Consider the following 27,404-nt stretch of genomic DNA (forward strand, 5'->3'; position numbering starts at 1 on the left):
GTTTCCCCCAGAAAACTTGCTAAGCCCAGTGGTCGGGGTGCTCCGCAGTCATTCATCCAGTGGACTGTTGTCTTTGAGTTAAATTTTTAAAGTTAACAGGAAATTTGAAAATATCTCTTGATAATTATGTTATTTGGAAGATCAATATCTGAACACCATCTGGTGACCCGATAATACCTGTATGTATGTATCTCTCAGTGTACGTCTCAATGTTAAAGCGACTTAATCACTTATTAAAATAGATCCGGACCGAGATAAAATGATCAGATATTAATCAAATTATGATTTATTTTTATATCTTTACTCTCGAATACACCCAAAAACATTCAAGCTGCTCTAAGTTCACCTAGGTTGGTAGAAATTATCTACATAAAAATATGACTCTTCAAGAGCTAGAAGTAAAACAGAGGTTTTATTTTTAAAACCAGCCCATATATTTAAAACTATACAGAATATAGTTATATAAATGATACATGGTTGAATTCCTGTTTTACTATTGTTACATAGAATTTTAGAATTGTTCAAAACTAAAAATATTTGACAGTTTACAGTTCAGGAAAGCTTGTGTGTCAAATTATCCAACATAAGACCTAACAATAAAAGTCATGTAATCTGAAGCTGTAAGCAGATGTTCAACAGTCAGAGCTGAGTAAAGAAGTGTAAAAATAAAAACACAAGGGTCGCAATATAGTGAGTTAGCTGGATTTAATCCTAAACAGACTTAACTGTTTTTGTAGATTTTTACTACAATAATTTATTACTTAAAACGTATTTGCTTTTAGATTTGCGTTTTGGTAAACAGATGACCAACATGCACAGAGTTGGTCATCTAAGACACACTCTGCAGCCATGCGTGGTGTCGTTGGCAGACTGGCACATTCGTAGATCCACGTCAGCAGGGGAACAGAGAAGATGATCCTTAGGATTTTTTACTACAGGTCTGGGTGGAAAGCTTCTTAGTCATCCATCCAAAACAATAAACCAACACTCCAAGTCTCTCGGTCTCTTCTGACCCTCTACATTTATACTGTCCTTGCTTTGCGCAGTCCTCATTGCTCATTTGGGTTTAGTTCCAGGACGATCTCTTACCTTGGGACAAAAAAAATAAAACAAACTTAAAATTGCTGCTCTGTAAATATGCCAGTCGGGATGCTATGAATTAGCCGGAAGTATAATTCAATGTAGGGAACATGCACAGCCACAAACCAGATGACTATGTAGTGCCATGTTTTGTACTGTAGCACACATGAATAGGTGTCTAAAGCAACTACTTTACACAAAAAGCCATACCCGATTTATGGCTGTCAGGAAGAGCTAAATAATTTCTTTAACTTGGTGAGGAAGCCCTCCTTTCTCAACTCTGCTTCCTTCTCGACATGGAAGCTGCTTTTCCCTGCCTTAGACTGCGCACCACTGCTGCCCCCACCTGGACAAATATTAACACTGCAACTAAGTACAACTTGAGTTGCAAAAATTCCCAGTTTTTATGGATTTTCAGTAGCTCAGGGAGGGGAAAAAAGAACTATCTTGGAGTGAGACGGTCTTTATACCTGTGCTGGTGTTTGTGACTCCATTCACCGTCCCTTCTACATCGGTCTCATCCTCAGCAAAGCTCGTTAAAAGAGACTTCTGTCTATCTGTCAAAGTCCTACAAAAGAAAATTGATTTAAAGTTGTATTTTGGACACCTCACAATTTTCCAGTGAACTCTATAGAGAAACAAAGACATCTGTGGAGTCTCACTTTGGTATTTTGACTTTGAAGTGGATGTAGTGATCTCCAAAGCCATAGCCACTGACGCGAGCAATTCCTTTGCCTGACAGACGGATCCTCTGGTCAGTTTGGACACCTGCAGGGATCTGGGGATAAAAGAAAAAAATACCAGTGGATCTTTCAACTGTAAAAGTATGAAGCTATAATTTTTAATCAGATTAAGTCGATCTCTACTTACTGACAAATTAAGCGTTTCATAAAGTCCTTGTGTCCTTGCTGTGCCTCCCAGAATGGCTTGAGCCACAGAGACGTAAAGATCAGAGTGAATGTCTGCACCGTCCCTCCTGAACACAGGACTCTTTTGGACCTGGATAAAATGAAGATTATACCAAAGAGTCCAAATGTTGAATGCAGCACACTTTATACCGTCTGACAAATGTTATACTTAAATTCATGCCAGATCATGTCTAGTCATGTCGGCTCTGCAGTAAATACCAACCCGAAATGTAATGAAGATTTCTTTCTTTCCGACTGGCATTCTGACCGTCTGACCATCCTCCACTCCTGATAGGGAGAAAGTACAAACAATAATTCAGTTTGTTTTTAAGAAGGGATAAATTCTGAATCTTGCAGGTGAAAATTTGAAACGTCTCTGAATTATCTGGTTCCTGAGAAACGTTGCAAAGCTTTGCACCATGACTTAGTATTTTCTTTTATGCGATAGACTAACAAAAACAAGAGCATAGCAGTGAAAGAACTGTTGCTAAATGCTGTGTGCAGTTGACATGATGGTGACAGCAGGATTATGCTGTGGTATGACATTGGTCACTAACAACAGGGAAGTTGGTCAACATTGATGAAAAGATGGCTGAGGCTACATACAAGTGATCCTGGAGAACACTTGTGAGAGGCTGATAAAGATCTATGTAGTGAGGCTCAAAATCCACTCCTTGACCTATTGTCAGTCTTTAGACGACACTTTCTTCAAACAGTGGTTCAGGTCAAGAAGACAATTGAATCTTTCAAAAGGACAGTGATTTTTACACAGCAATAAATACACTTCTCAAAACAAGTTAAATATAGACAGCTTGACGTTTTTTCGTGTTAGAAGTGAAAAAACATCTGCCAAATAAACTACTACTTTTTATCAATAGCTTTTTACTCAAAACTTAAGTAACGTTTATATCTTGTGTAAACGTTACTTAAGTTTTTTCTTATTCCAAGTGTTTTGTTGTATTTGCACTAGAAACTAGACAGAAATACTTGGTAAGATTTTGTTTTTGCAGTGTTTGCAGGATAACGCTCCATCACAGCCAAGTACTCCTCTGCATGGCTAGCCACTTCAGGCAATAAAGATGAAAAACTTTTGGCATGGCCCTCTTCTTCACCTCAACCTGAACCCAATTGAGAACTTGTGGGCAGTTTTTTTAAGCAGTAAACTTTTCCATTAATATCAGACACTAAAATTAAAAAAAATAAAAATCAGACTCCAGGCAAACGGAACCTGTAAAGTGGTGCTTTTAAAGTGCAGCTGCAGAAGTGCTATGCAGTTTATTTATTTTATGAACGGTTAATGGTTGACTTCAATGTTACAACAAGACTCAGGTATTCCACTAAATTTCCCTGCTCAACTATTATAAAAAAGAAAGAGGGAAATAATTTAGCCAATACAGACTTTGTGAAGGGTAGGAGCTGAATTGATACTTGAGTGTAACTGACCTGCAGGAACAGGAACAACCACAGTCTTCCTCTGCTTGGTTTGTCCAGATCCACGGCAGGTGTTACAGGGAGTTGAAATAACCGTACCTTTTCCCCCGCAGCGCCGGCATGTAGAGCGCATCACAAATGGTCCTGTGTTTATTGTTTCCTGTAGGTAGTGGGAAAGGTCTCTTTAGAAGTATAATCTAAAATCGCATAGAAAATGCAAACTTTATGTAGGAGTTCTTACCATGCCTGAGCCGTTACAGTGGTGGCAGTGCTGAACCTTAGTCCCCGGCTCGTGGCCTTTCCCATCGCAGCGCTGGCAGGTTGCCTCTATGTTAACAGACATCTCCTTATTCACTCCCTTTGCTGCCTGAGTGAATGTCAGCTCCATGTTGTACTACATGGAAAACAGAGGGAACTTTAGAAAAGGTGCTAAAAGGCAAACAGTTGATCACAGCATTGCTTGGTTTTCTGTAAATCTCACTAACCTCCTGTGGCTGATCAAACATGGCGTTGAAGTCTCCGAAGCCACGGCCCGCTGAGAATTCTCCAAAGATTTTGCGGAAAAGTTCCTCTGGGTCCACATGGCTGGCCTGTCCACTCCAGTACTGCTGCCCTCCTCCAGCCTGACCTGCTTCAAAGCCCGCAGTACCGTATGCGTCGTACTGCTTCCGCTTCCCTTCGTCGCTGAGCACCTGAGAAGACCAAAGAGCAAAGCTTAAATCCACATAAAAACTCATAGATGTGACTTTTCCAATCAAAACTCAAGGAAATCTACTTTATAATATTTATTTACGCTTCATTATAAAAACTGAAAGCAAACCTCGTATGCTTCAGCCAACTGTGCAAATTTTTCTTTTGCTTGTGGGTCGTCTTTGTTTGTGTCTGGGTGGTACTTTTTGGCCATCTGTGAACGAAACAAGGCAAAAGATAAAAATCAACTTCTGTGATTCTTGCTTTGGTTGCCATTATGGGTGTACTGATCAGGATTCTGCCCCCTGCTACCAATCAGGTTAATATAAGAATTGTCATGTCCAGACAGAGTCTCAGCCCAATACTGTATTAAAACCAATGCTATGTATACATAAGTGGCTCTAAAGTGTGGAAAAATAATTGACAGCAACAGATATTTTGTCTCAAAAGGAGCTTCTGCAGAATAGCCTTGTGTTGAGCAAACAAGTATGAGCTAGTCTACCGATGGCATGTTTTGTCTCTGTTTTGATATGACTCATTCATAATTCCTCTTGTAATATATTTCAGTGTAGTTCCAGTTCATTACATTTCCTACATTAACTGCAAACATTATAAAAGTATAAGACTGTTAAATTACCAGAACCAAGCTGATTCCTCTGTGAATTAAATATCCTGCTGGGGTTATAACATAGCTATGAACATGAAAGTAGGCTGATTTTATTTTTAGATATTAGACCGCGCCAAATTGCAGCTCGGCATCTCTTTGGGATTGAACAGACACAAAAATCCCAGACGGTAGACCAACAATAGGGATCTGGAGTCTAGCTACAATATTTATATGTGCAAATTCACATTTGCTTGCATGGATAATTTTGAAGGCTAATACATTTTAAGTGCTAATCATTCACACTCTGCAGGTCAGTGATAAATTTGGAAAATTTGGATGAAATGTAGCTAGTTTTGATGCTACATTTATCAAACCAGCTACAACTTATGTTTTCAATAGCTGAAAAGCTAAAGGCCACAGACAGTAGTGAAGACTTTGTGAAAATATAGAAAATAGTCAGGAAAATGTTAAGTTAAACTCATAAATTAGCAATAATATTGCACTCCCACGTTTACCACCATAATAATTTGATATAACATTGGGAGTTACAACAAAGTCAAGCTGCACATGAGGCAAGATCAAACCTGGTAGTAGGCTTTCTTGATCTCCTTTTGGGATGCGGTGCGAGGGACTCCAAGAATCTGATAGAAATCCTGCTTGCTACTCGAAGAAGCGCTTGTGTGGAAGGACAGCGTGAAGAGAGCATGGGGCGACATCAGATCTGAAATTTGCCCAGAGAGGCGAGAAGGCAAGTAAATGACAACTAGAAGTGTTACAAAGTGGCACTGCAGCTTTTCACAGTTCTCAGTTAAAAGGTTCAAGCCTGTTTGGGTCTCAGCCCCAGATATATAAAAGTTCCCATAAGCCTATACTGCAAAAATGTTTTCCTCTTATTTTTCTTTTTGTAATTAAGAAATATGCAATCAGTATAGTAAAAGAGGTTTCCAAATGGCACTGCACTTTATTGGTTAAAAATAGGGTAGTGTTACAGGATTTCACTAAACTGTATAGATATAATTTGGCACTCCTGAATTTGCATTACTATACTTGGGGAGAAGTCAATCATAATTCAAGCATGACTCGCAATAGCTAACAAAGTTCAAACAAAATACTCTCGTCTTTGCTAATGTCACTTAAAACTGCAAAGTTAGCTAGACTGATTACATCACATTTGATCAACTACTTTGAGGTGGTTCCAGGTACATGTATAGATGTTAAAACCTTATTTCATCGTTGTAGTTAGATATTAGTTTGCAGTTATCCGATTAATATAGACCGTGTCACTTGAGTAAAATTGTATTATTATGGTACGCGTAGCTTATTTTAGCTTAGCTGATGTTGTTCTCACCCGACACCCCTCTCAATGTCAACGCTTTCCCTGCTCCCCCGCAAAACAAGCTGCTCCCACGCCACAACTTCTCAGCTCCCACAGTAGAAAAACTTCGGAGGCTTCCATGGTCAGAAGACAGAACGAAACCGGCAGCTCTTCGAGGTCCAGAGGACACGATGACTGTAATCCAGCGTGAGGAGCTACGAACGGCCGAGGACGCCATCATGCCGACAGTGGCCACCGCTTGTCAGACTGCGCATGTCTGGAAAAACTGTGTGGGCGTGCATAGAAATATATATATATTTATATTTATGTATATTCAAAAAAAACAACAAAAACGTTTTTTCTTACTTTTTAGTAAATTATACATCGAGCACTATAGTTTTTCAAAAAAGGGGAAAAATATATTTATTTGCAAAAACAAATCACATGAAAAAAAATTTATGCAAACGTTTTATTCTCCAAGGTTGCACGTTTCGGAACACCGTGTCGCTTAACCACGGGATCGTACGCCGATATCACCGCCATATTGTGAGTGGCATTTTGTTAGACGTGGGAAAACTTCTAAAATCCCGGTCTGATTTACTGGTTTGGGATCGAGCTGTATTACTGTATGTGGTTTGTTCTGTTCAGAGCTTATTGGGTAACTATATAAACTTTGTTACATTTATTTTAGTAAAGTCATTAAAAAAATACTTGTCGGGGTAGTTTTAATACACAACATCTTTTTCTCCGACCTACCTACGTGATACCACTCTAATATCAGTACAATTTCTGGCAACTCGTCCCACACCAAGTTACTTCATTACTTCATTAGATGACACACGAAAATGTAAACAAACTTTATTGTCATTTTCTCTCTGGCTTGAAGGAAAAATCGAAGACACCGCCCAGCCGTTCGGCTCGGTCGGTAGAGCAAATCGAACGAACACCGCGCGGCGGGCCAAAGCTGTCAGCTGCAGCAGCGGCAGCACTCTCAGCAGTACCAACCAGCTCGACAGACACCCGGAAGGCACGAAAGTCAATTTTGGAGAGCATTATGAATCGTTTTAAGACCTCCAAATTCAAAAACACCACTCCGAAGGTTGCCAAGAAGGAGGTGAGCAGTGAACCCGCTTCTGGGTAGAAACAGATCTCCTGGCTAACACTATTGCTGAGCTACTTTTGGGGAGGAACGCCTGTCTGTCTGCTTGCAAGGGATGTTGAACTTCCTGCATCTGGGAGCCTGTAGTAAAGAGAAAAATATGAATGCACTTGCTAATAGTGCATATTTATATGTATTTGTTAGCCTCGTGGCTGCGTTTCAGCGGCTGGCCTTCGTCAGATGTTGCAATGAAACCCATTAAGCTTTTGTTTCACTGATTTGTGATTTTCCCGTTGCATTTGTTGCTCACTTCTGAGTTTTGTTAGGATGCCGCTGAGATTTTTTGAAACCATCAGCTAAGGAGGAAGGATACGTATAAATTTCAATAGTCGACATGTCTGGACCAGAATTCAAGTGTCTTGCATACAAATATGCCTTTGAACCCATCAGTTCCAGGTTACAGCGCCTGCACAACCCCTGTGTGAAGCATTTCATGCAACCCCACTGCCTCCATGCAGACAAATGAAAACTTGGCATGCGCACACACCCACAATCAGTGGATGCCCCCCAGTCTGCACACGCAGCAGGTGGTGCCTTGCTCCTGTGAATGCTGAAGCAATGATTCGTGAAGGCATGTAGCTGTTCCGACGCTGCAGCCATGTGCTTTCATTTCAAAACGCAGCGCAGCTATGGGACGCAGCGCTCCAAATAGGACGAGAAGCGTAATAGAGAGGCAAGCAAGGAGCAGTTGGAGGGGCTTGACAGGGAGACAAAGAGGAGTGGGTGTTGCTTGATTGAATATTCACAGATGAATTTGTCCAGCTTTCGTTTGAGGGAAACAGACGCTCTCTTGCAACACTGCCGAGCCAGTTAATAATCATCTTTGCAGATCTTGCTTAAATTGTTGAAATGTCTTTGATGTCGTAGTGAAAACAAAGTATACCAATATGCAGCTTCATAGAAAACACGATTAATAAGTGTTCCCTGAGCAAAACTATTCACGCTTTGTTTATTCATACTCTTACTGTTGCTTTTTATTGTTTAGCTAATTTGCAGTAGTTAATGGAGCATATTGTACACACATTCTGCTCTTGCCATGCTAACGTTATGTAAGACCTTTCCCTGCCGTGCAGTGAAAAGAGCACTTCCATTTCCTCTGCTCTGTGCTCGATCTAAAACTCTAAAGTGTGTGCACACTCAGCTAGATCCTTCCTGTTTATTGCTGGCTACTTTTTCTTTGACGGTTGTTGCACCAACTTGGTCACATGCTCTCCTCCCTGTCATTAAGATCACACTTTTTTCCCCCCACGAGTTTCTCTTTTTTCTGTTCATGTATGGGTTTTCTTATTTGTGCCTCTTTGTCTGTAAATGTAGGGATGGATCAACATTGTCCACGCCGGCTCCTTCTCCTGCCAGGGGAGCCACATCACAGCAAGCTCCAAGCTGGTGGCTTTCAACACCGATCAGGCTGGTATGGATTTAATTTTGTGGCAAGATAAAAATACTGTCTTCAGATTCAGACATATGCAGCTGTTACAAATGAAAAGAGACATTTTGCCCAATCTCCCTGCAAATATTGTTAACTGCTGAACACCCTTAAAATTATGATAGCTTCACTTATATGTGGAATAAAGAAGCTACTCATTGTGAAATGAAAAGCTATAGTTTTACGTGCATATTAAGAACAAAAAATAAGTCTAAACTCCCTTTAAGAGCACATAAAATACATTTTTCATTCTTAAAAATATTTGATGCAAACTAAACACGAAACAGACTTGCTTTAATTTTTTCCATATTTTTTGTAAAATGGAAAAAAAGTTGCTTACATTGAAATAAAAACACATTTTCAGATTAACAAAAGCTAATGTAAAATATACCCTTAATAAAGAATAGACATCTGAAAATCTATGTTCCTCGATGCTCTTATTCCACTCTAGCTTCTATCTCTTTCTTTCCAGTAAATAACTATGACACTATTTTGTGTCGGTTAATCACATTGAAGTTTTTTGGTGTAACATGACATGGCTAAAGAGGTATGAGTAATTTTTCCAGGCAGTGTCCAGGCCTCATGAACCTTTTTTTAGTCTAAATGGGTTTTATGGTGTGGTTCCTGCCAGGTTTTATGTGCTTGCATGTCTCTCTAGGTGGTGGGATGGTGGGCCTGACCTCAGTCAGCCCTTCAGATGGCCAATGGACGGTCACCCAGATCTCCTGCCATTCCGGTACTTGAATTGATGTGATACAAATAAGTATATGGGTCATTACCATTCAGATTTTGTGAGTGTTTAAAAACCTTGTGCTTTTTATTAATACCAATTTTTTATGAGTTATTTAGTATCTTGAAGCACATAAAGAGCACATTTTATGCAAAAATTATAATATATCTGAAGTCCTGTGTAGCTTATTTTAATGAGTTAATAACATGTTGTGTTTTTGTACAATAAAGAAGTGCAGACAGTGTCTAAAAATAAAAGCCAAACAGGATCTATACCAATTTTTAACATGAATTTTCTTTCCTCCTTCAGATCTGGTGACTGATATGGACTTTTCTCCCTTTGACGAGTGTCTCCTAGCAACCTGCTCTGGGGATGAAACTGTAAGCTCTACAATGTCCCACTTTCTTCCCAACTTTGTCATTGTTTTTCCCCTTTATCTCTCTTTCCTACCCTTCAGTATTCTCCATTTTACAAATGTTGTTTTCCTGACATAAAGTTTTTTGTGTTCTCAAAAAATCAGGAACTTCTCATGATCTATTATGCACAAACAAGACCTCATTGTATTTTAATTCACCTTGGAAAACTTCCCTAAAACCTTGCTGAGACCATCCATCTTCTGACAGATGTTATGGTCTTTCTCTGATTTGAACAGAGTCAGTTTTGTTGTGGTGTCATAAAGCATAAAGTTCATAATTAAACCCTATAGCGTCACTTGTGTATCTGAATCTGACATTTCCCTTTGTTAAATCAATAGTCATCGCTTCTACCTGCTTTACCTACACTGAGAAGATGATAAATCAGCATTAAAACCTTGACAAGATGATGCATTCACCTGAATTCTTCTCCATCTACAATGGAGAAGATATTATCTTCACATCTTACACTCCTGTGTGTGCAGGTGAAGCTGTGGTGTTTGTGCGATCCAGAGCAGGAACAGCCCAGCAGTCCTGTACTGACTCTACAGCCAGAACAGGGCAGGCTCGAGCTTGTGCAATTCCATCCCACCTCATCGGGCCTGCTGGTTGTTGCAACCGCCAAGTCTCCTCTGATTTGGGACACCAGCAGGCAAGATGCACCTCTTGCAGGTAATCATGTTGAGAAAGCTTTACAATAATTTAAGTTTGTGTGCCCTGACAAAATTAAACTACATGTCTCAGAAAGTTTGTCTTGTTGTACATTATATATCATGTCTTCAGTCTGTGTCAGTTAAAGCTTACGTTGTGCCATGTTCATGTTGTGTTTATGTGTATCAGAAATATGTATTTGGTCTGGAGTGAAGGAGTAGGTTGGCATTTTTTTTTTATTTTAATTTTTTTTTTTTGCCGGAGAATGTCTGACTGACTTGCCTACATTTTACAGCCCTGTGGCTCTGTCTAAGTGCCGGAGCAGCAGAGGTAATGTTTTATTTTGCAGTCCTGAGGCTAATCTCCTCAGGCTGGCCTCAGGATGCACTCACTGTCCTCTGGCCTCATTCACCCCCTCACTCCCCTCCATACTTCCCTCCTGTACCACAAACACTGCACACCCCCTTCACCTCCCCATGACAGCTGAGCTGGCTGCTGCTCACTGCTGATCCAGCATCTCATGAGCTGCTCCCTCCACAGAGTCTTTCATTACTTTTATTTGTTGTTTTGTGGCCAAAGGAAAAAAAAAAAAAAGGTTCTTCCTTTAAGAAAAAAAAGAGGAAATCTTCATAGGAGCACCCTTTATTTTTCATCTCTTTGTTTCTTGGTGTTAAAAAAAAACTTCTTGCACGCTGTGCTGTGCTCTCTTCTGACAGCAGTGTTTTGTACATCAATGCTTAAAATTTTCACACATTTTTATGCAAATCATCTGCTCTCTCTTTGTCCTTTTCCGAATTGTTTGGCTTTATCTTTCCTTGTTTTCCTGTGGTGACGTCTTCAGAATATTGTTTTTTTTTTGTCACATCTGTGTTTGTTGTCATTCTTTGTTCATCGTTCGTGTTGTCATGCTTCCTCTTTTTCCTCAACTTTTTCCGTCCCTGTCTCATCTTTATCTTGCTATGTTTGCTGTTCCCTTTCACCTTACATTGGTCGTCTTTGTTTGCAGCCTTGGAGCAGCACAGCGATCAGTTGCAGAGTCTCAGTTGGAAGCGAGACGGCTCCCTGCTTGCATCCTCCAGCAAGGTGAGGATAACTCAGTGCACCAAAATTAAACAGGAGACATGAGCATTGCCTAATTTGTTTTAATTTATTTTGCAAATTGACAGAGTTTCACAGAAACTTTCAGGCTGAATTTGTGCACACCTGTCTAAAAATGCCAGGATTATGTGATGTTACAAAGGAAAGAATTATAAATAATTTAAAAACTTTGCTCTACTACATTTATCCTGAAAAATGAGAAATTGTGAGGAAATACGTAAAAACAATAAATAAAAAAAGATGACAATGCACACCCTCGAATGTTTTTTGGAAAGACTTTTCAGTTTACTTGTAACATCAGTTATATTAAGTACAGATAATGCTACTGAATAGAGGAAGATTAAAGAATATATGTAGGGAAACATGGACATATAAACGTGACTTTCCTCCAAAATATATGTTAACATGTTGAAAGCGAAGAGGCCACCAAGAAGCTTTTAGCAACACTGAACCAGCTACAGAGAAATCTGTTTTCTTCAAGTGACAACAATCATTACTTTGTCATATGTTTGGTCTGGAGTGTAGAGTCACAAGGCAGATAACAAAATATCCATGCCTACCTAAAACCTTTATAACTGAAGTCCTTAGTTATGGTCAGAAAACATACTGCATCATTCTGTCATGTTGCTTCTCTTGAATTGGCCAATTATATTGTATTGTAAAAGTGATTTCCATTCCATTTAATTGAACAGCACTAAAGACCAATCAGTTTGGAAACCAAAAGTGTATCACTTTTATTTGAAACTGAAAGATGAAGAAAGATTTGATCTGTGAGCATCCCAATGAATCCAGATCCACATCAAGAAAAGAATAACTCCTCTAGTTGTTAAGTTTTAACACATCTATAGATAGAAATCTGTAGATTTCTTGTAGATTTGATAGAAAATATATGTTGTCTGGAGATTCCCTGACGATTGGTTTGGTGAACTTTTGCTACATAAAACTGACAAATACTGGCTTGTGAAGATGGAGCATAGTAATGGAATTCAACCTAAGAAGATTGAATGTTTTAATTCATTAAAATATGCTTCAGCCAAGTATTAGATTGAGCATGTGCACACTTATTTAAGTTCCTAGACTTTGTACATTCATATATTTTGCCATTAAAATATTAGTTTCTTTTTAATAAAATTTTACTGGAGACACATTGCATTAAATGCCCAATCTTTTGTCATGTTGTACAGCTCATTTTCAGTTTTTTTTTCTCACAAAGACATGAATGGCAGAAAAACTTTTAAATCATCCATTAAATCTTGAAAAACTAAAAGCTATGATGCTTTATACTTTAAGTAAATGTTTAAAAACATAATTTTTGATTAAGAGGTTTATTTGGACCCAGGAACCATTTGCTGCAGGTACAGGTTGTCACCACTAGATGCTGCCATTGAATCATATACACCTTTTCAGTTTGGAGAATTAAATCAAAATGTCAACAAGGTGAAGCTCATAAAAGAGGGTGGGAATGGCATTCAGCGTTGGATTAGGAATTATGGAGCCTTTTTCAAAGGAAAACAGGGAAAAACTTTGATATCAGTTCAATGTAAAAACTTTAATTACCAGTTTTGTTACAGTGGTGAAATAGTAATGCCAAAGACATTACTAAGGGCCTGAGGAGATTTTCCTAAATGAGATTGGAAAACTGCTTGGAAATTAAGAAACTAATGGAAACAGGCTGTGTGTGAAGGTTTAGTCACTCGGGGCTGTCTCATCGCTACCTGTACCCAGCATAGGTTAATGGCTTTGCAACACTTTTCTGTTGTAAAGCTTCAGTGTTTTACACATATTTATGTTGAACATCATAAAGTGTAAATTTATTGCTCAAGATAAAAAGGTCCTTCTTTATATTAATGGGTTTTCCATTAGGTTATAGTGAATTAACAGAAAGAGAAAGAAGCTATTAAAATTGTTCTATGTGGGACGTTAATGTAAAGATACTGCTCAACAAAGGAGAAGACAATTGAAAACTTATTTATTTCAGTAATTTGTGCAAATAATGAATCTTAATTTTTTTTTATTATTTATTTATTAGCAATGATCTTCTATTGAGTCTCAGTGACTCAAAATTCTAATGGTATTACATTTTGATACATTTATATTTCTAAATTCTCTTTCTATATCCATACTTATGACTTATATTCATTTTAATAATCCTAACTTACCTAAAACAGAAAACTTAATCTTGATTCGGTCATTTGGAACATTAGGGTGATTTTAATTATTGAAATGAACTTTTTATTGATACTCTACTTTATTGAGATTCATGTTTGTTCTGTGACTTATATCTCATTACTTAAGTGACCTCTTTGTGTCGGTTCTTTACTGAAATCTCAGTGACTGATGGGAAAATTTGTACATGGGCACTAGATCCTGCATTAGACCATGTGTAATGACACTTTCTCATCCTTGAGAACAAATGACCTTTGACACAGAAATGTACCAGGTTCACCTATTTAATAGGTATGATTGTTGGTTGGTTGCTCATAGTTTGTTTCTCTCTGACAAGTAACAAATTACTCCAGCCATCACAGGATTTGTCCAAACCTTGACATTCCTGACAGGATAATCATCCTAATCAGAGCTACAAGCTGTATTGATGCAGCCTGAAAGAACAAGACACCTGAGAAGAAAGTGTGTGTGCGTATGTGTGTGTGTTTGGGGGCCTCTGAGTTTTTAGCCATGTTCAACTCGGGTGTCATTTAACTAAGAGGGCCGCTTTCACTCCCTTCAATTGGAGTTATTAAAGTAAATAGAGCTTGCCAACATGTGGGTCCAATCCCCGTCTCCTCTGTAGGGTAAACACTGGTGCATGGGTGGGGGAAGATGAAGGGAATACCCCGTCCCCAAAGAGCAGTAATCATGACAGGCCTTATTTGGACTGAACGAAAGGTGTATTTATGGCACATGTGTGGAAGAAAGAGATTCTGTAAAGTGCAGGCAAAGCTACAGGTAGTGTGAGTGACGAACGGGACCGACTATTATGCTGTCCAAACACCATGCTGTAACAAATACTTGATAAAGAAGCTACAGTCTCAGCAGGCTTTGACCCGAGTAACCACGGGAGACTGGGAACAGCAGTCTGGCAGCGCCGTCTGTTTGACGAGCACAGCGACTGATGGAGAGCGCTGCTGGGTGAAGATTCCCAGCGTCTGTGTGTATTCGGTGCACAGTGAAAACTCATCAACGGCAGCTTGAGAGTGACGCGCCACCTCTTTGATTAAACAGCTGCTGCACAAGCACCCGCAAAATCCAGACACGGCCATGCAGGGCTCCCATCTGTGCATTTATGAGTTTAGGTGGTATGTGTTTTTCATGTGTGATATTGTCAGAGGGATAAGAGAGAATGATTGTTTGTTTGAGTTTGTGCATTCATGCAGTTGTTTGGTGAGCACTTCTGTGCATGAATAGCCCCTCGTTTGTGTATTTGCCCAGCCAGATATTGTCCTCCTTTGTGTGTTGTTTGCACTGCAACACTTTGGTTGATTATGAGACTCAAAATGCTCACTACTATTCTATATTTATATTTTTATGCAAGTTCATTTGTATTTAATTATTCCAAAGCATAATGGAAGGAAAGTCTGCGGTGAAGTAAAATTTTGATAATAGTTTCTGAACCATTCGAAGCTACAATTTGTCTGATTGTTTTGTTTGTTTTAAGAATTTTTTTGGGCTCTATTTCCTATTGTTTGATAGTGAAATAACAGAAAAGGAGGCTGTGAGAGAGGCGAATGACATGTTGCAAAGGTCGACAGGATGGGGCTCGAACCTGTGATGGCTGCATTCAGGACTGAGGCCTCTATATAAGGGTTGCACGCGTTAACTGTGTGCCATCACTATTTTGTTTTTAATTGGGTTTGCAAGAAATATATTTACTAGAATTGTAAACTAAAGCTTGGTGGAAAGAACAGGTGGAGTATTACCCAAAGGTCATGAGGAGGAGATTTGTTTGTGTTTTGTTCCTGGACTGCTCTCTGAGCCCAGAGCTTACTCCCAGGTCACAGAGGCCCAAAGACAGACTTAGGGGGCATCATATTCATGGGTGGGCTGCACAGACAAAGACAAGTCAGATACCAAAACCCTCCCACCCCAAACAATTCATTATTTATACCAATGTTTACTATTGATGCCAAAAATTGCAAATAGATCCATCTTTTAATTGCAGAAAGGATCAGAGTGGAGAAAAGGTAAAGCTTGTTCAAATTCTTCCAACATGTGTTTTTATGTGAAAGGATAACAAGATAGATTCTTCACTCAACAATGATTCTTGTTGAGTGTGTCCAAGTGGAGTTTTCTGTGTTATAGTCAGCCTCCTGATTCCCTTTGACATGTATATGTTAGGTGTGGCATGGTTGAGCCCAAGTGCTTAAAAGCATTACCTGCTATCAGCTCCATGTGTCAGGCGGTTGCTGTGATCATAGTCACACAGCAGTATTGAGTGACACGGCTTCAGACACAAGCGTCCCGCACAGCCTGATCCCATTAGGCATCATTTCCTTTCAATCACATACAGTTCCCTATGATTGGCTGCCTCGGCAGTGTGTGTTTTAATAGACTGGGGTCAAGGCATGTGAAGGCACAGAGAGGTCACTGGATTTTATTTTCTGACGGTGAATCAGTGGGATTTTTCCTGATTAAATGACTAAACTCAGGAGTTTTGTTCTTTGTTTGAATTATACTAACGAGAAATGACCATTTGTTAATACTTACAATAATCATCATTAATATTCTAGTTTTTTTATTTGGGTTGCATGAAAGTACTATTGTCAACTGAAAAGTCTGGAATATCTTCCACGTTTTCTGTAAGGCAATTTGAAAATCCTGAACTTAAACAAGCTATCTTACGTCTTGCATGTTAAACTTCTTACTCCTCAGCTCTCCTCTTATGTAATTTCAACTTAACTTCAGAATCTTTTTTGTGAACACAGGGCTGAGAATGAAAGTAATCATTATGCAGAACAAAGAGCATCTAGGTTTTAGATTTTATTTATTCGAAAATTATTTGATTTGCTCGATGGTCAGGTCAGGCTTCTGTGGTGTGTTTAATAAGCCTACAAATGCATAAAACACAGAGAAAGCCAAATGAGAATCTGTGATATTAAGTTGTATCAGTCTTATTGTGGTCTAAATAGAGGAATTAGCAGTTTACTCTAAGGATAGAAAGAAAGTAAAGCGCAGACATTCATTAGACTCCAACAAGCACAGTTACCTGCATAATAAAAGTGCTTGTAGCTCTTCTCTCATCAATCACTCATCCTAGATGAGTTGCACTTGACTCACCCTGCGGTTACAACAAGCGACAAAGTGGAACTAGAAGATGTTAAACAGAAGAAGTTACTCATATTATAGTCTACAAACAAAATCAGTAAAAGCCTAATTAAAATGACATGTCAGATTTGCTTTGGCCTTCTATACTTGATGTTATTTGAGTCATTGTCTGTTTGCAACAAAGTTTTTTTATAGCCCATCTCTTTCCTTTTGTTTTTAATCTTGCTTTCTTCTCCTGTAGGACAAGATGTTGCGAGTGTTTGATCCCAGAGCCCAGCTGACACCTGTTCAGGTAAGACCACCAGATTTTAATAAATCATAGGAGGATTTATAACCTCCTTGGTCTGTTAGTAAGAAAACTCCTTCCTTTCAAAATCACTGTTCTATGGAAGTAATTACCACTGGTGATTCACCACTATTGGTTAATGACTAAATAGTGGTCATTTACCAATAGCAGTGCATGACACTAATCACTAATGCCCATTGCTAATTGGAATTGGCAATTATCAAATGTTTTTTCCCCCATAATGTATCTACTACACATTTTTACAGTATTATAGGGAGCTCCCACCGGCCACTCAGTGACTCATCTTGCTAATTTATGAATGTGGTGCACATGGTGGAGTCCTTGCCTTCACCTTCCCACGGTACCCACCACTCTCTGATACTTCTCTTTCTCAAATACTACAGTTTTTTTCCCCCTCAATGTAAATCTCTCACTGACCCCCAAATCTGAGCCATCGGTTGTCATCACAACGAGCATCAACAGGAAGGCAGGGCAGTCGAGCTGTTTCAGAGCTGAGAGGATAAGAAATAGAAGTGTCATGAGAGGCTTCTCAACGTAGGGCAAATATTCTCACACATTTTGGTGGTGGACCTCCCAGTGTGTTTTAATTACTGGGATGCTCAGCCCGCCTCGTGGGCTCTCTGGTTTTGTAAATATGAGGAATCCTGCAAAAACACTGCATGCCACAGCATATTACATATCACATCCCAGAAATACCTGGGAGGCACATCAGCTTGTATGGCAATGAGAGGGGGAACATATTTGTGTGTTCACGCTCTGTGTACATGTGTGGACTCTTTCATCTGTTTACACTATGTGCTCAACCACACTTTCTTTATTTGTTTAGAAACCTTCAAGGTCTCTCTGAGACGCGAAACGAAGATTTCTGATAGTTAACGGAGCTCTCTGTTGTCTGAGTATGCAAGGAACTTTGAAGCTTTTCTTTGAAATAATACAAATTATTCAGTGTAATTCAAATATAATTTAAATGAGCTTTTATGTAAATCACTTGATACTGTTGGAGGGGTGAATGAGTTGCATAACTCATTCTGGTGACAGGGTAAAAGGACATCATCTTCTGCAATTTCTAAATCTCTGTCTTTTTTTTTTTTCTATTTAACCCAAATATTTTAGTTCAGGAGTTGTGAATTAGATGCATTATGCATGAAATGAATACTGCAAGGTTTCTGATCTCCTGCATTGTTACATTTTGTGAAATTAAGTTAGAAATGACCACAGACTGTTTTATTAGTTCTCTGTATTTAATCTTTGAAAATCCAGTCCAGAGTGTAATAAAATAGATGGGGAAAAACTCAGGATAGGAAGTATGGAAAAGTACACTATGCTTGTTCCATTGGAACACTGAGGTACGTTTTCTCAACTTCCTTGATTTCTTTGCATAGTTTCTGCATGATATTTGTGTGTAGGCTTTTTTATTTATTTCTTTTTTTATGATCATATAAGCTGAAACAATTTTTTGTATTCAATAAACAAATAACTATGTTTAACAAATCCCAGGTACCACATTGGCACCCACAGCAGTTCTAATGAAATAGTTGGTACATTTCATTCATTTCTACCATATTTCTTGTGCATCAGAGGGTTTGGGAAGTTTTGGTTGTTGAGTCATAACTTGTTTTGTTAGAATATTAATATGACATTGCACAGTGGCTCAATGAGAGAATGTACCACTCAAATCATTGGGCTCATGCCAAGTGTTTGGTACAGTGGTGGGTCTGTGATGCTGTGGGTCAGTTTCTCCCTGGGAACTTTGGACTCTATGCCATCACTCTGATTTTTAAAAATTGGTCGTTAGACCTCATAGATCAAACTAAAGATGCACCGTCTTTGGGTTTTCAGTTGGGTGACGATCCAGAACATGGTCAAATAGATGAAAATGGATTAATAGACATCTCAGCCCTCTTCCATGACCGTCCCAATCAGTGGGCCAAAAAGCTGAGATAATGTTGGAAGATCTAAATAGATCATCAAAGGGGAAAGGCCAAAAACCTTTGTTTGGATGCTCTACTCTTGTGAAATGTAGCAGGGGAAGATGAAAAGCTTTGTAGTTGCATTCCTCTTACAAATGTTCTTTCTGTCTAAGAAAAGTCTTTGGTTACTGTAGTTTGCTGGTTTGCGAAACAGCCTTCGAGCCAATTTCATCTGCTTTTCCGCTGTCTTAATTCTTTCTCTTCTCCCCAAACTCCCTGATTTATTCTTCCGCCCTCATTACCACAGAGACAACCAAGATGTGCAGATGTGATTCAACCCACTGTCCTCTTCACACGGCATATGACTTAACCACCTCAGACCTTCAAAAGTTGAGGCACAGATTTAAGTTATTAGAGGGTTACTCTGGTCCTCCTTTTTTTCCCCCTATCTCTCTCTGAAACTTTGAAACACATCAGGTCCAGCAGTCAGAGGCTTTGGTTTTAAAGGCCCCATAGAACAGATTGGGAAAAGCCTCACCCCGACAGCTTTCAGATGTGCAACTGTCTCTGGAGAATGGGAGAGCCACAGCAGCTCCAATTAGCACCCCATCTGTTGAAGAGTGGTCAACAGGGTGCGGATGATGAATCCTTAACACGCTGAAACGTAGGAGTACAGTAATTTGATTGTACAGACCAACGAAGCTGCCGAACACCATGAAACATGACAGAATGCAGCATTTCTCTTTTTGCTGAGTGGTTTCAGCAAGATTCCTCAAAGTATGTTTTGTGCCTGATGTAAGGACAGTTGTAAAGCACATTCTCCAACTTGCATTTTGATGAGCAAGTATAAAAACGGCAGGAAAAAGGCCAGCAGGGCCACAAAGAAAAATGAGAAGGCCAACTCAAGGGCCAAACTATTTGACTTTGTAGCGATTCTGGGAGGTCCGGTTGGCTTGTTACATGAGTTACAACTAGTTGTCCTCATCAAGAGAAGCCACAAGTCTTCGTGAAGGTAGTTCTGGGGAACAAAAACCCAAGAAAACTGGAACTTGTTAAAGCAACTCATAGATTTCTCTTAAAATGACTATAATAAATAGCTAAATCACAATTAATGAATTTGACCTCATTCAGGATTTCTTCCAATGTGTTTAGTAAGTAATCCTAGTACTTGCATAATTATGTAAATTTTGTTTTCACTGTACACAATCTTGACCCTTAGCCAATTCTTTGTAGTATTGACTTAGATTGAGTGGAGAGACTTTGTGAACAATTAATTTAAAGCACTGCCACAGATTCTTTATTGGATTTAGGTCTGGACTTTGACTGGGACATTTATCATAAATCATATGCTTGGATCTAAAACATTCCAATGTACATCTGCCTGTATGTTTAAGGTTATTGTCCTGAGGACAGGTAATACTTCACCTTAACCCCAAATTAAAGCCTCTAACAAATTTTCCTTCTGAATTGCCCTGTGAGTTGCATCCCTACAATATGATTTTCCCATCACCATCTTTTACTATGTGTATGGTGTAAATTTTCCAACTTGTGTATTGATTAGGAGGTTGACCAAAAGCAGAATTGACCTCATGTGATAAGAGGGCTTTCTACATGTCTGTTGTGTCCTCTAAGTCTTTTCTGTCAGGTATCTAATTGAGTTTCTTTTGTGTTTATTTCAGCAATGGCTTTCTTTTAGCAAAAATCTTCAATAAACTTCAGACTTATACAGCTGTTGTCTTGACTTCTGTTTGTTGTTAAGACAACTAATAGCTGCTGTCTTGACTAATTTTCCTCACCTGATGGATCTGTACATCTCCACCAGTTACCAAAGACCAATTAGCTACTTCTCTGAGTAATGTTCTGGATACCTGATCTGCCAGTTTAGTTGGACAGGCATGTTTTCAGTTAAATGTTTAAACTACGTTCATATTAAATGTCTCTGTTCGCTGAATGCAAATCAACACTATTTATTTTTTACATTTTATTTTTGAAAGGTTTTGAAAACCATTCATGCATTTCCTTCTATTTCATAATTATGCACTACTTTCTGTTGAGTAATCAAATAAAACTCCAATAGAGTGCACAGAAGTTTTTGTTGGTAACATATTAAGTCCCACAAAATGGAGACATTTTAAAACCACCTGTGGTTAGAATCAAACCTGTAAGGACATTATTGACAGTCTGTATTTCGATCCTGATTCAGAGGCTCTATGACTGAGACAGCCTGCTCTGGATCTCCCCCTACTACCTCTCCAACCACCAGGTGGGGAAATTAAAGCTCTTAATTACAGTCTTACTCTTGCTGTATTTATGGAAAATGGGATTACAGAAGAAAATTAAAGTCTTGGAGAAACCGAGCAGTAAATATTTTGTCTATAATCTGGTTGTTGAATTTACTAAGCTGGCACACAAAATAGAAAATTGTCTGGATGCTTTTTCTGTTTCTCCACAGTAGAGCGCTTTATTTTGGGAGAAAAAAAGTCTTAATTTGACCTGTTGTTATTTTTAGCCTCAGTCCTTCTTTTCTTTTTCTTATTGGAAAAGCCATCTTATGGATTACATTTCCAAATTTTTCAAACTGTTGGGATTAGGGAAGAAAAAGAATCACTGAAGATCTTTGAATTGCTTATTTAGTTAAAAACGCACTTGGTGTGAGAAGAAGAACATGTCGAATAATCGGCCTTTTCTGTTTGTGAAGCCTCGATTCTCGGTCCCAGCTGCTCTGCCATAACATCCCTCAACTGGCCTCTTTAGATAAGTTGCTTTTGCATCTTTGTGTATTTAGGCCTCTGTGCTACGTTCCTGGTCAGAGCCACAAGACTCCTCAGGCTCTTCACTCACTTATTCTGACCTGATACTAATGAGACACGTGCCTTTGCGGGCGTTTGTCTTTCTTCCACTTGTCCGCATCTTTTGATCTACCTCCCAATATCTTTGTATTTGCTGCATGTGTGGATCTGTTGTTGAGAGTGTATGTGTGTGCGCGCGCCATATGTGCTTCAAATTACAGTGCCGAAAATACCCCTCATAGTTTTAGGCCACTACTGGCCATAGAGCTGTCGATCTGCGGTTGCTGGAAGACGAGGCAGACTGGAAAAGGGAATAGTTTGCTGGACTTGGGGGCCAGATTCCTCTTTCTCAGCCCGAGCTTCTGCTGCTCTGGGTGAAATTAGAGAGCACCGTGGGCTAGAAGGGGTTTGGATCTGATGAGGCAGCGCTGGGCAGGGCCAAAGAAAAGCACAGTGGTTTCAGTACAGTACCATCTTTTATACCCTTCCATAAATTACAGTCTGAGCTTCCTGGAAGGTGTGTTCTCCGTTTTTGTGATTCACAACGGAGCCAAGCTTAACTGTATTGTATTTAACTGTAAGGTTGATCTTGTATTTCTCTTTTGTGCTTAAATTTATCTTTACATCAAAAGTAAACCACAGGCAGACAAACTCGGACTCTGTGCCCTCATTTCCCATTCTTTTAGTTCCGTCTCACAGATTAGAAGCTAGATGGAAACAGGCGTCTTGCACAGCCTGGACAAGGAGGAAATGTGCTTCTATTGTTTTTGATTTCTGGATTGTGAAAAAAAAAGATCAATTATATTCCCCTTTTATCTCTTTCCATGTGTCTATCCTCTGCTTCATAAAGCCTGACCACTTTGAAGGTATCTGCAATATACAGAGCAGAATAGACATATCCTTTTTTCCCCACAATGGGGGAATTTCTGTGCAGCACTTTAAAACTGGTTAAAAAGGGTTAAAAGTCTGGGAGTTACAGTCTGGAATTTTGACATGAAAAACGTGTGGGAACCCTGAGGACTGAGGTGAAGGCAAAACAGAAAGACGATACAGTTAGGTTTAAAGTAGGCCTCTTTGTTTCTACATGTGTTTTCCTCAATGCCCCTTTTTATTTTAATGTGCAAATCTACAGCTAAAAAAAATTCTCTGCGATATCAGAATCACAAAATGACCAGGTAAACTTTAGATAAACTCAAGATAAAATGTCACGGCCCATTTTATTGGAAGAAAGGCTCAATGAAACCACAAGTTAGTTTGAATTACTTATTTTTTTCTTTTTGCATTTCCAGGATGGCTGTAATCCTCATTATCCAAGTTGCGAGAGCAACTTTGGCTCTCAATGTATCCAGTGTTAGGTTTGAGTCATTTAAGCTCTCATTTAAGGTGCTCCAAGGAACGTTTTATTAATAATAAGTGAAACACTGAGTTGCATTTGTAAAAATATCTACCTAAACACTTTAAACTCAGTGACCAATTAGAGATGTAAAAAAAAAATACACATTTCTCAGTTTCAAAATTGCCCTGTGTTCTGTACAAGTAAGATTTTTCTCACCGAAGGCCAGTGAAGGAAACTTTTCATGTGTTTTTGAGAGTGAAACTCGTGTGTGTGGATTTGGAAAATGTTTAAAGCAAACCCTAGTGGGATGCAAAGTCAACACTGTGAAATGTGAAAGAAAACATATTTAAAGAGCAGCAGCCTTGTTTCAGACTTCACAAGATGCATAATTTAGACCCCTATCAAGCCAAGATCTATGTCTAGTTTTTAAAAGTTATTTGTAAAAGTAGCTCATATGATCATTTTAAAGTGGAAAAGTCTTTTCAAAGGATTTTATAACCAGTATTGTTTGCAGTCTTTTATTACCAGTTGAGGTCAACACAAGTTTCTCTTTCTGGCTCTAAAAACAAATCAGTACTTTTTTAACAGCCTTACTTTAAATATAGACATGTAAACATTTAGCTGCTGGCTTTTTCTTTAGAAACATTCAGCTCTCTGACCACTCCATCTCACTTCTGTGGTTTGCCTCTTTGTGAACACTCACCTTTTTTTCCAATCACTCACAAACCCAGCAAATCATGCCTGTATTTCTCCACCCCCCCCATCAAGCCTGACTGGGTTCAGGACCTGGTAATGGCCAGCGGTTAACTCAGCCCAGATGTTCAGTTCCCCTCGTGTTTTCTCCTCTTCTTGTTCCTTTGTTCCATCCCTCAGCTCCCTGCATTACTGGTTACCACCTCGCTGCCAGTTTGAGTTTTATGGGAGTCAGGAAAAAACTGTCAACTCTTTTTTTAATGAGGAGATGGGATTTTACTCTGATGGGTGAGAGGAATAATGGAATGAAATCTGGATAATCCATTCACTTCACTGGATGGGACGGATCTCAGTCAGGATTGATCTGTCAGTGTTGAGGGTTTTATGACCTACGGGAACTCCTCTGGTTGGCCTTTTTTCATTTATAAGAAACTTTATCATCTTGGAGAGGTTTCACTTGATGATTTATTTAGATTGTATTTCTATATAGATCCTGAGATGTAATTGAGGCAGGAGGAAAAAGTCAGAGGCTCAGTTTCGTGGGCATCGGCAGCATGATTTGAGGTTTCTAACGGCTTGTACTAATGAACAGGGTCTTCTTTTTGCATTTCCGTGTGTGTGTATTTGTGGGTTTACACTCTAGGTTGTTGGTGAAGATTTTTCCTTTCACATTTTTTATTTGGAGGAAAGGGATAAGGATGAATGCCAGCTGGCAAATGGAGAGCTTTGCTAACATGTGTGTGCTGTTTGTGAGAGGAGGCCTCATTAGTGAGCTGGCTGTTCACAGACCTCTATTTTCCAACTAATTAAGTCCCTATGCACACATGTGGATCACACCTGGAGCCAAAATCTAATGGTGATTTATGCTTTCTGCTGAACCATCATGATCATGAAGAGATACTTTAGCGATTTCTGATGATTTTGTTTTATCTACTAAGTTGTTTAGGAGTTGTGAGCTATGTTAAATTCACACAAATTACTGAAATAAATCTGTCTCATAATCATCAAAATGAAGTGCAAATGAATAAAATTAAAAAAGCAAGGAAATTTTGTTTCTTAGATTTCAGATTTGAATAGCTTAAGTAAAATGATCACACTTCATTCAGTGGCTATATAAAAATGATTAATATTAGTATTAATAAAGGTCTATGGTCTATGTCCAAATGATATGTTTATGCAATACCAAGCAAAACAAAAATACAAAACTGAGATGCTAACAAATGCAAAGATTTTGACTATCACTAAAGTAGGAAGTATTTTTTTCAACATTTGAACCATCACAGATTTTTCTTCCTGATTTTTGGTACCTAATGTTAATTTGAAGCGGAGAGTTTGAAAGAGACAAAAATGCAGTGACTGGGTCAGTCATCTTCTCATTCCACAATCACAAGAAAACTGAAAAAAAAAAAAGAGAAACAAAGTATTTGCTCATTTGTAGAACTGAGCAGATCACTTCAGGTTTGTGACTCCCTTAGCCCTGTCTCTCAGTTTGACTGAGGAGGAAAATATACACAATAGTGACTATTCTGTTCACCTATGACTTCAACCAGATCTGGCAAATTGATTAGGCTTGGAGCTGGGAAAAGCGTCTTTGCTTGTTTGTTCTTTTGCGTCTAAATCTTAAAGGTCAGTCCAGGAATTTTTGAAGGGTTCTTTTGGAGTTGAGTTAAAGTAAATGAAAGGTCACGTATATCTTAACTATCAATACTGTTGAGAAAATCCATGTTGCTATTGAGATATCCAGAAACACCATCTGAGTTTTATCACAGTAATGAGGAACAGTTTGCCTTCAGTGAATAAACTAAGATGAGGATCTCGGATGCAGATTGGTCAACCTCAATGTGGCTCTAGGGGAATAAAGTGCAGCTCTGGCTCCATTCTTGACTGGCACACTGACCTTCGTTTGACTAAATGCTGCTACTTTAAAATTTTCCCTCAGCAGCATAGTACAGTCTGTGTTTTCTTTTCTCGATAGTCTTGCTTAATTACTTGAGGTTATCTTTATGTGGAGCTGCATGGAAGAGCTGAGTTTCCACAAAGGCAGACTTGCCATGCACTTGAATCACTCTGGGGATTATGAGTGCATGCAAACTATTGCTTGTCAAACATGGATGATGTTTTGTTAATGAGAATAAACAAGTTCAAGATGTGATGTAAATTTAGGAAGCCAGATGGGAAACGCTGAACTAATACTAATTGTTCATTCATTCATTAGCAACAAATAATATATCGCTAATTTTCAGTACACACATTTATCAAACTTAATAAAGGGTTCAAATGATTTATCAGTGCTGGAAACAGATGGAAACGTCCTCATTGAAGAGATTGTTTCTTTGTGGAGTACCATGCCAAAAATCATTAGATTAGGAAATGACAAACGGTTTATATCAATTATATCATTAGAACTAAATGGCTCAACTAATCAAGTGGAAAAACAGTTCAGTTATATTTTATTTATATGTAGCAAAACTATGGCCATAAATCACTGCTGACAAGCAGTAAAAACATTGCATTTATTGATTCACAAAGTATATTACTTCTGCTTCTGTTTTCCCTTTTTTGTTATGTTTTTTTCCCGAAACTTAGCACAGAGTAAGTTAGGTTGCTTGTAGAAATCTCCAGATTACTGGTATCAAGATACAAAACATTTTAACTCATTAAAACTTAAAGAAGTTTTAATGAGTTACCTGAAGTTAGCCAACACATTGCGTCCCATTACACGCATGTTGCAGCACACCACCACTGATCAGCTGCCTGAACGTCTACTTCAGCTTTCTCTTGCTTACAAAGCAAAGCAAGAATTTGACTGGTTGGAAATATTTGCTGTTGTGAAAAATTTGTAGAACTGATGTTTGGGAAGTAATAATCCTGCCACTATGCCTTTCACTTCAAAGCCAAAGAAACATATGTAGCTTTTAGAAAACAAATCTCCATCACCATATCATGTTTTTAATACTGTGATGTACAACATTTGATTTCAGAAATGACCACTCGCCTGATATTTACTGCATTTTTTTATGTTTTACTTAACGCTACATTAAAATAAAATATAATACATTTCTGCACTACACAAGCAATGCACAATTTGATCATGTTGTACTTTTTGGTTGTAGATTTTTGTGTAAATACCATGAAAGTTATTACTCAGTTATCTCACGGTGAGAATGTGACTGGTCTATGTCTCGTTGATACCTTATTTGCAGCCATTTGTTTCTATACAAACCTAATTTTAAACCACATTGCATGGATGAGTGGTGGCAAATACATGTTGAAGCAGCGCTGTAACAATATCCCCCCCTACAGTGTTTGTGTTGTTGCTGTTTACCATCACTGCTGGGAATGGGATACATGTGTGCATACCTGTCCAGGTTATTTTATAGAAAAGTAAGACAGTGTTCCTATAAAAATAACACATTTGTAAGAGTGGGAACTGTTGAACTTCTTAAATGTGCTTTGCACATGTTTTATAAACATCCCCTTCTTTCTCAACAAAGCCAATTCAGGCCATATTTTGCTAATTGAGCCTCTTAAAGCAATGGGTTCTTCTGTGGTTTCATGCTAGAGCTAAATAGACGACATCCCTGAATAAAGTTGCTAAA

General features: G+C 38.7%; 2 protein-coding genes across 4 annotated transcripts in view; one reads left to right on the plus strand and one right to left on the minus strand.

The window, feature by feature from the left end:
- Window positions 1-393: 393 nt before the first annotated feature.
- On the minus strand, window positions 394-6,293 carry dnaja3a (DnaJ heat shock protein family (Hsp40) member A3a). 2 transcript variants are annotated; one of them, XM_055036256.1, is made up of 11 exons: window positions 6,065-6,293; window positions 5,301-5,437; window positions 4,240-4,323; window positions 3,905-4,111; window positions 3,661-3,813; window positions 3,432-3,579; window positions 2,212-2,276; window positions 1,951-2,079; window positions 1,743-1,858; window positions 1,551-1,648; window positions 394-1,089 (listed from the first exon to the last, which is right to left on the minus strand). In XM_055036256.1, the coding sequence occupies exons 1-11, from the start codon at window positions 6,270-6,272 to the stop codon at window positions 1,067-1,069; spliced, it is 1,368 nt and encodes a 455-aa protein (XP_054892231.1). In that variant the 5' UTR covers window positions 6,273-6,293; the 3' UTR covers window positions 394-1,066. The 2 variants fall into 2 exon arrangements, with proteins under 2 accessions (XP_054892231.1, XP_054892230.1); XM_055036255.1 differs by lacking the exon at window positions 394-1,089 and adding an exon at window positions 1,120-1,426.
- Window positions 6,294-7,001: 708 nt separating this feature from the next.
- LOC129363148 (mitochondrial import inner membrane translocase subunit TIM16-like) overlaps window positions 7,002-27,404 on the plus strand; it is a 105,642-nt gene continuing 85,239 nt past the window's right edge. The window contains exons 1-7 of one of the 2 annotated variants that reach the window (XM_055035034.1): window positions 7,002-7,145; window positions 8,505-8,601; window positions 9,275-9,352; window positions 9,656-9,726; window positions 10,245-10,431; window positions 11,417-11,493; window positions 17,012-17,062. In XM_055035034.1, the coding sequence (XP_054891009.1) occupies window positions 7,086-7,145; window positions 8,505-8,601; window positions 9,275-9,352; window positions 9,656-9,726; window positions 10,245-10,431; window positions 11,417-11,493; window positions 17,012-17,062 (621 nt within the window). In that variant the 5' untranslated portion in view covers window positions 7,002-7,085. The remainder of the gene's footprint in view (window positions 7,146-8,504; window positions 8,602-9,274; window positions 9,353-9,655; window positions 9,727-10,244; window positions 10,432-11,416; window positions 11,494-17,011; window positions 17,063-27,404) is intronic. The other variant, XM_055035036.1, reaches the window with a different exon arrangement.

The sequence above is a fragment of the Poeciliopsis prolifica genome, unplaced genomic scaffold, assembly GCF_027474105.1.
Source record: "Poeciliopsis prolifica strain line A6 unplaced genomic scaffold, Auburn_PproV2 SCAFFOLD010, whole genome shotgun sequence".
Classification (NCBI taxonomy): Eukaryota; Metazoa; Chordata; class Actinopteri; order Cyprinodontiformes; family Poeciliidae; genus Poeciliopsis; species Poeciliopsis prolifica.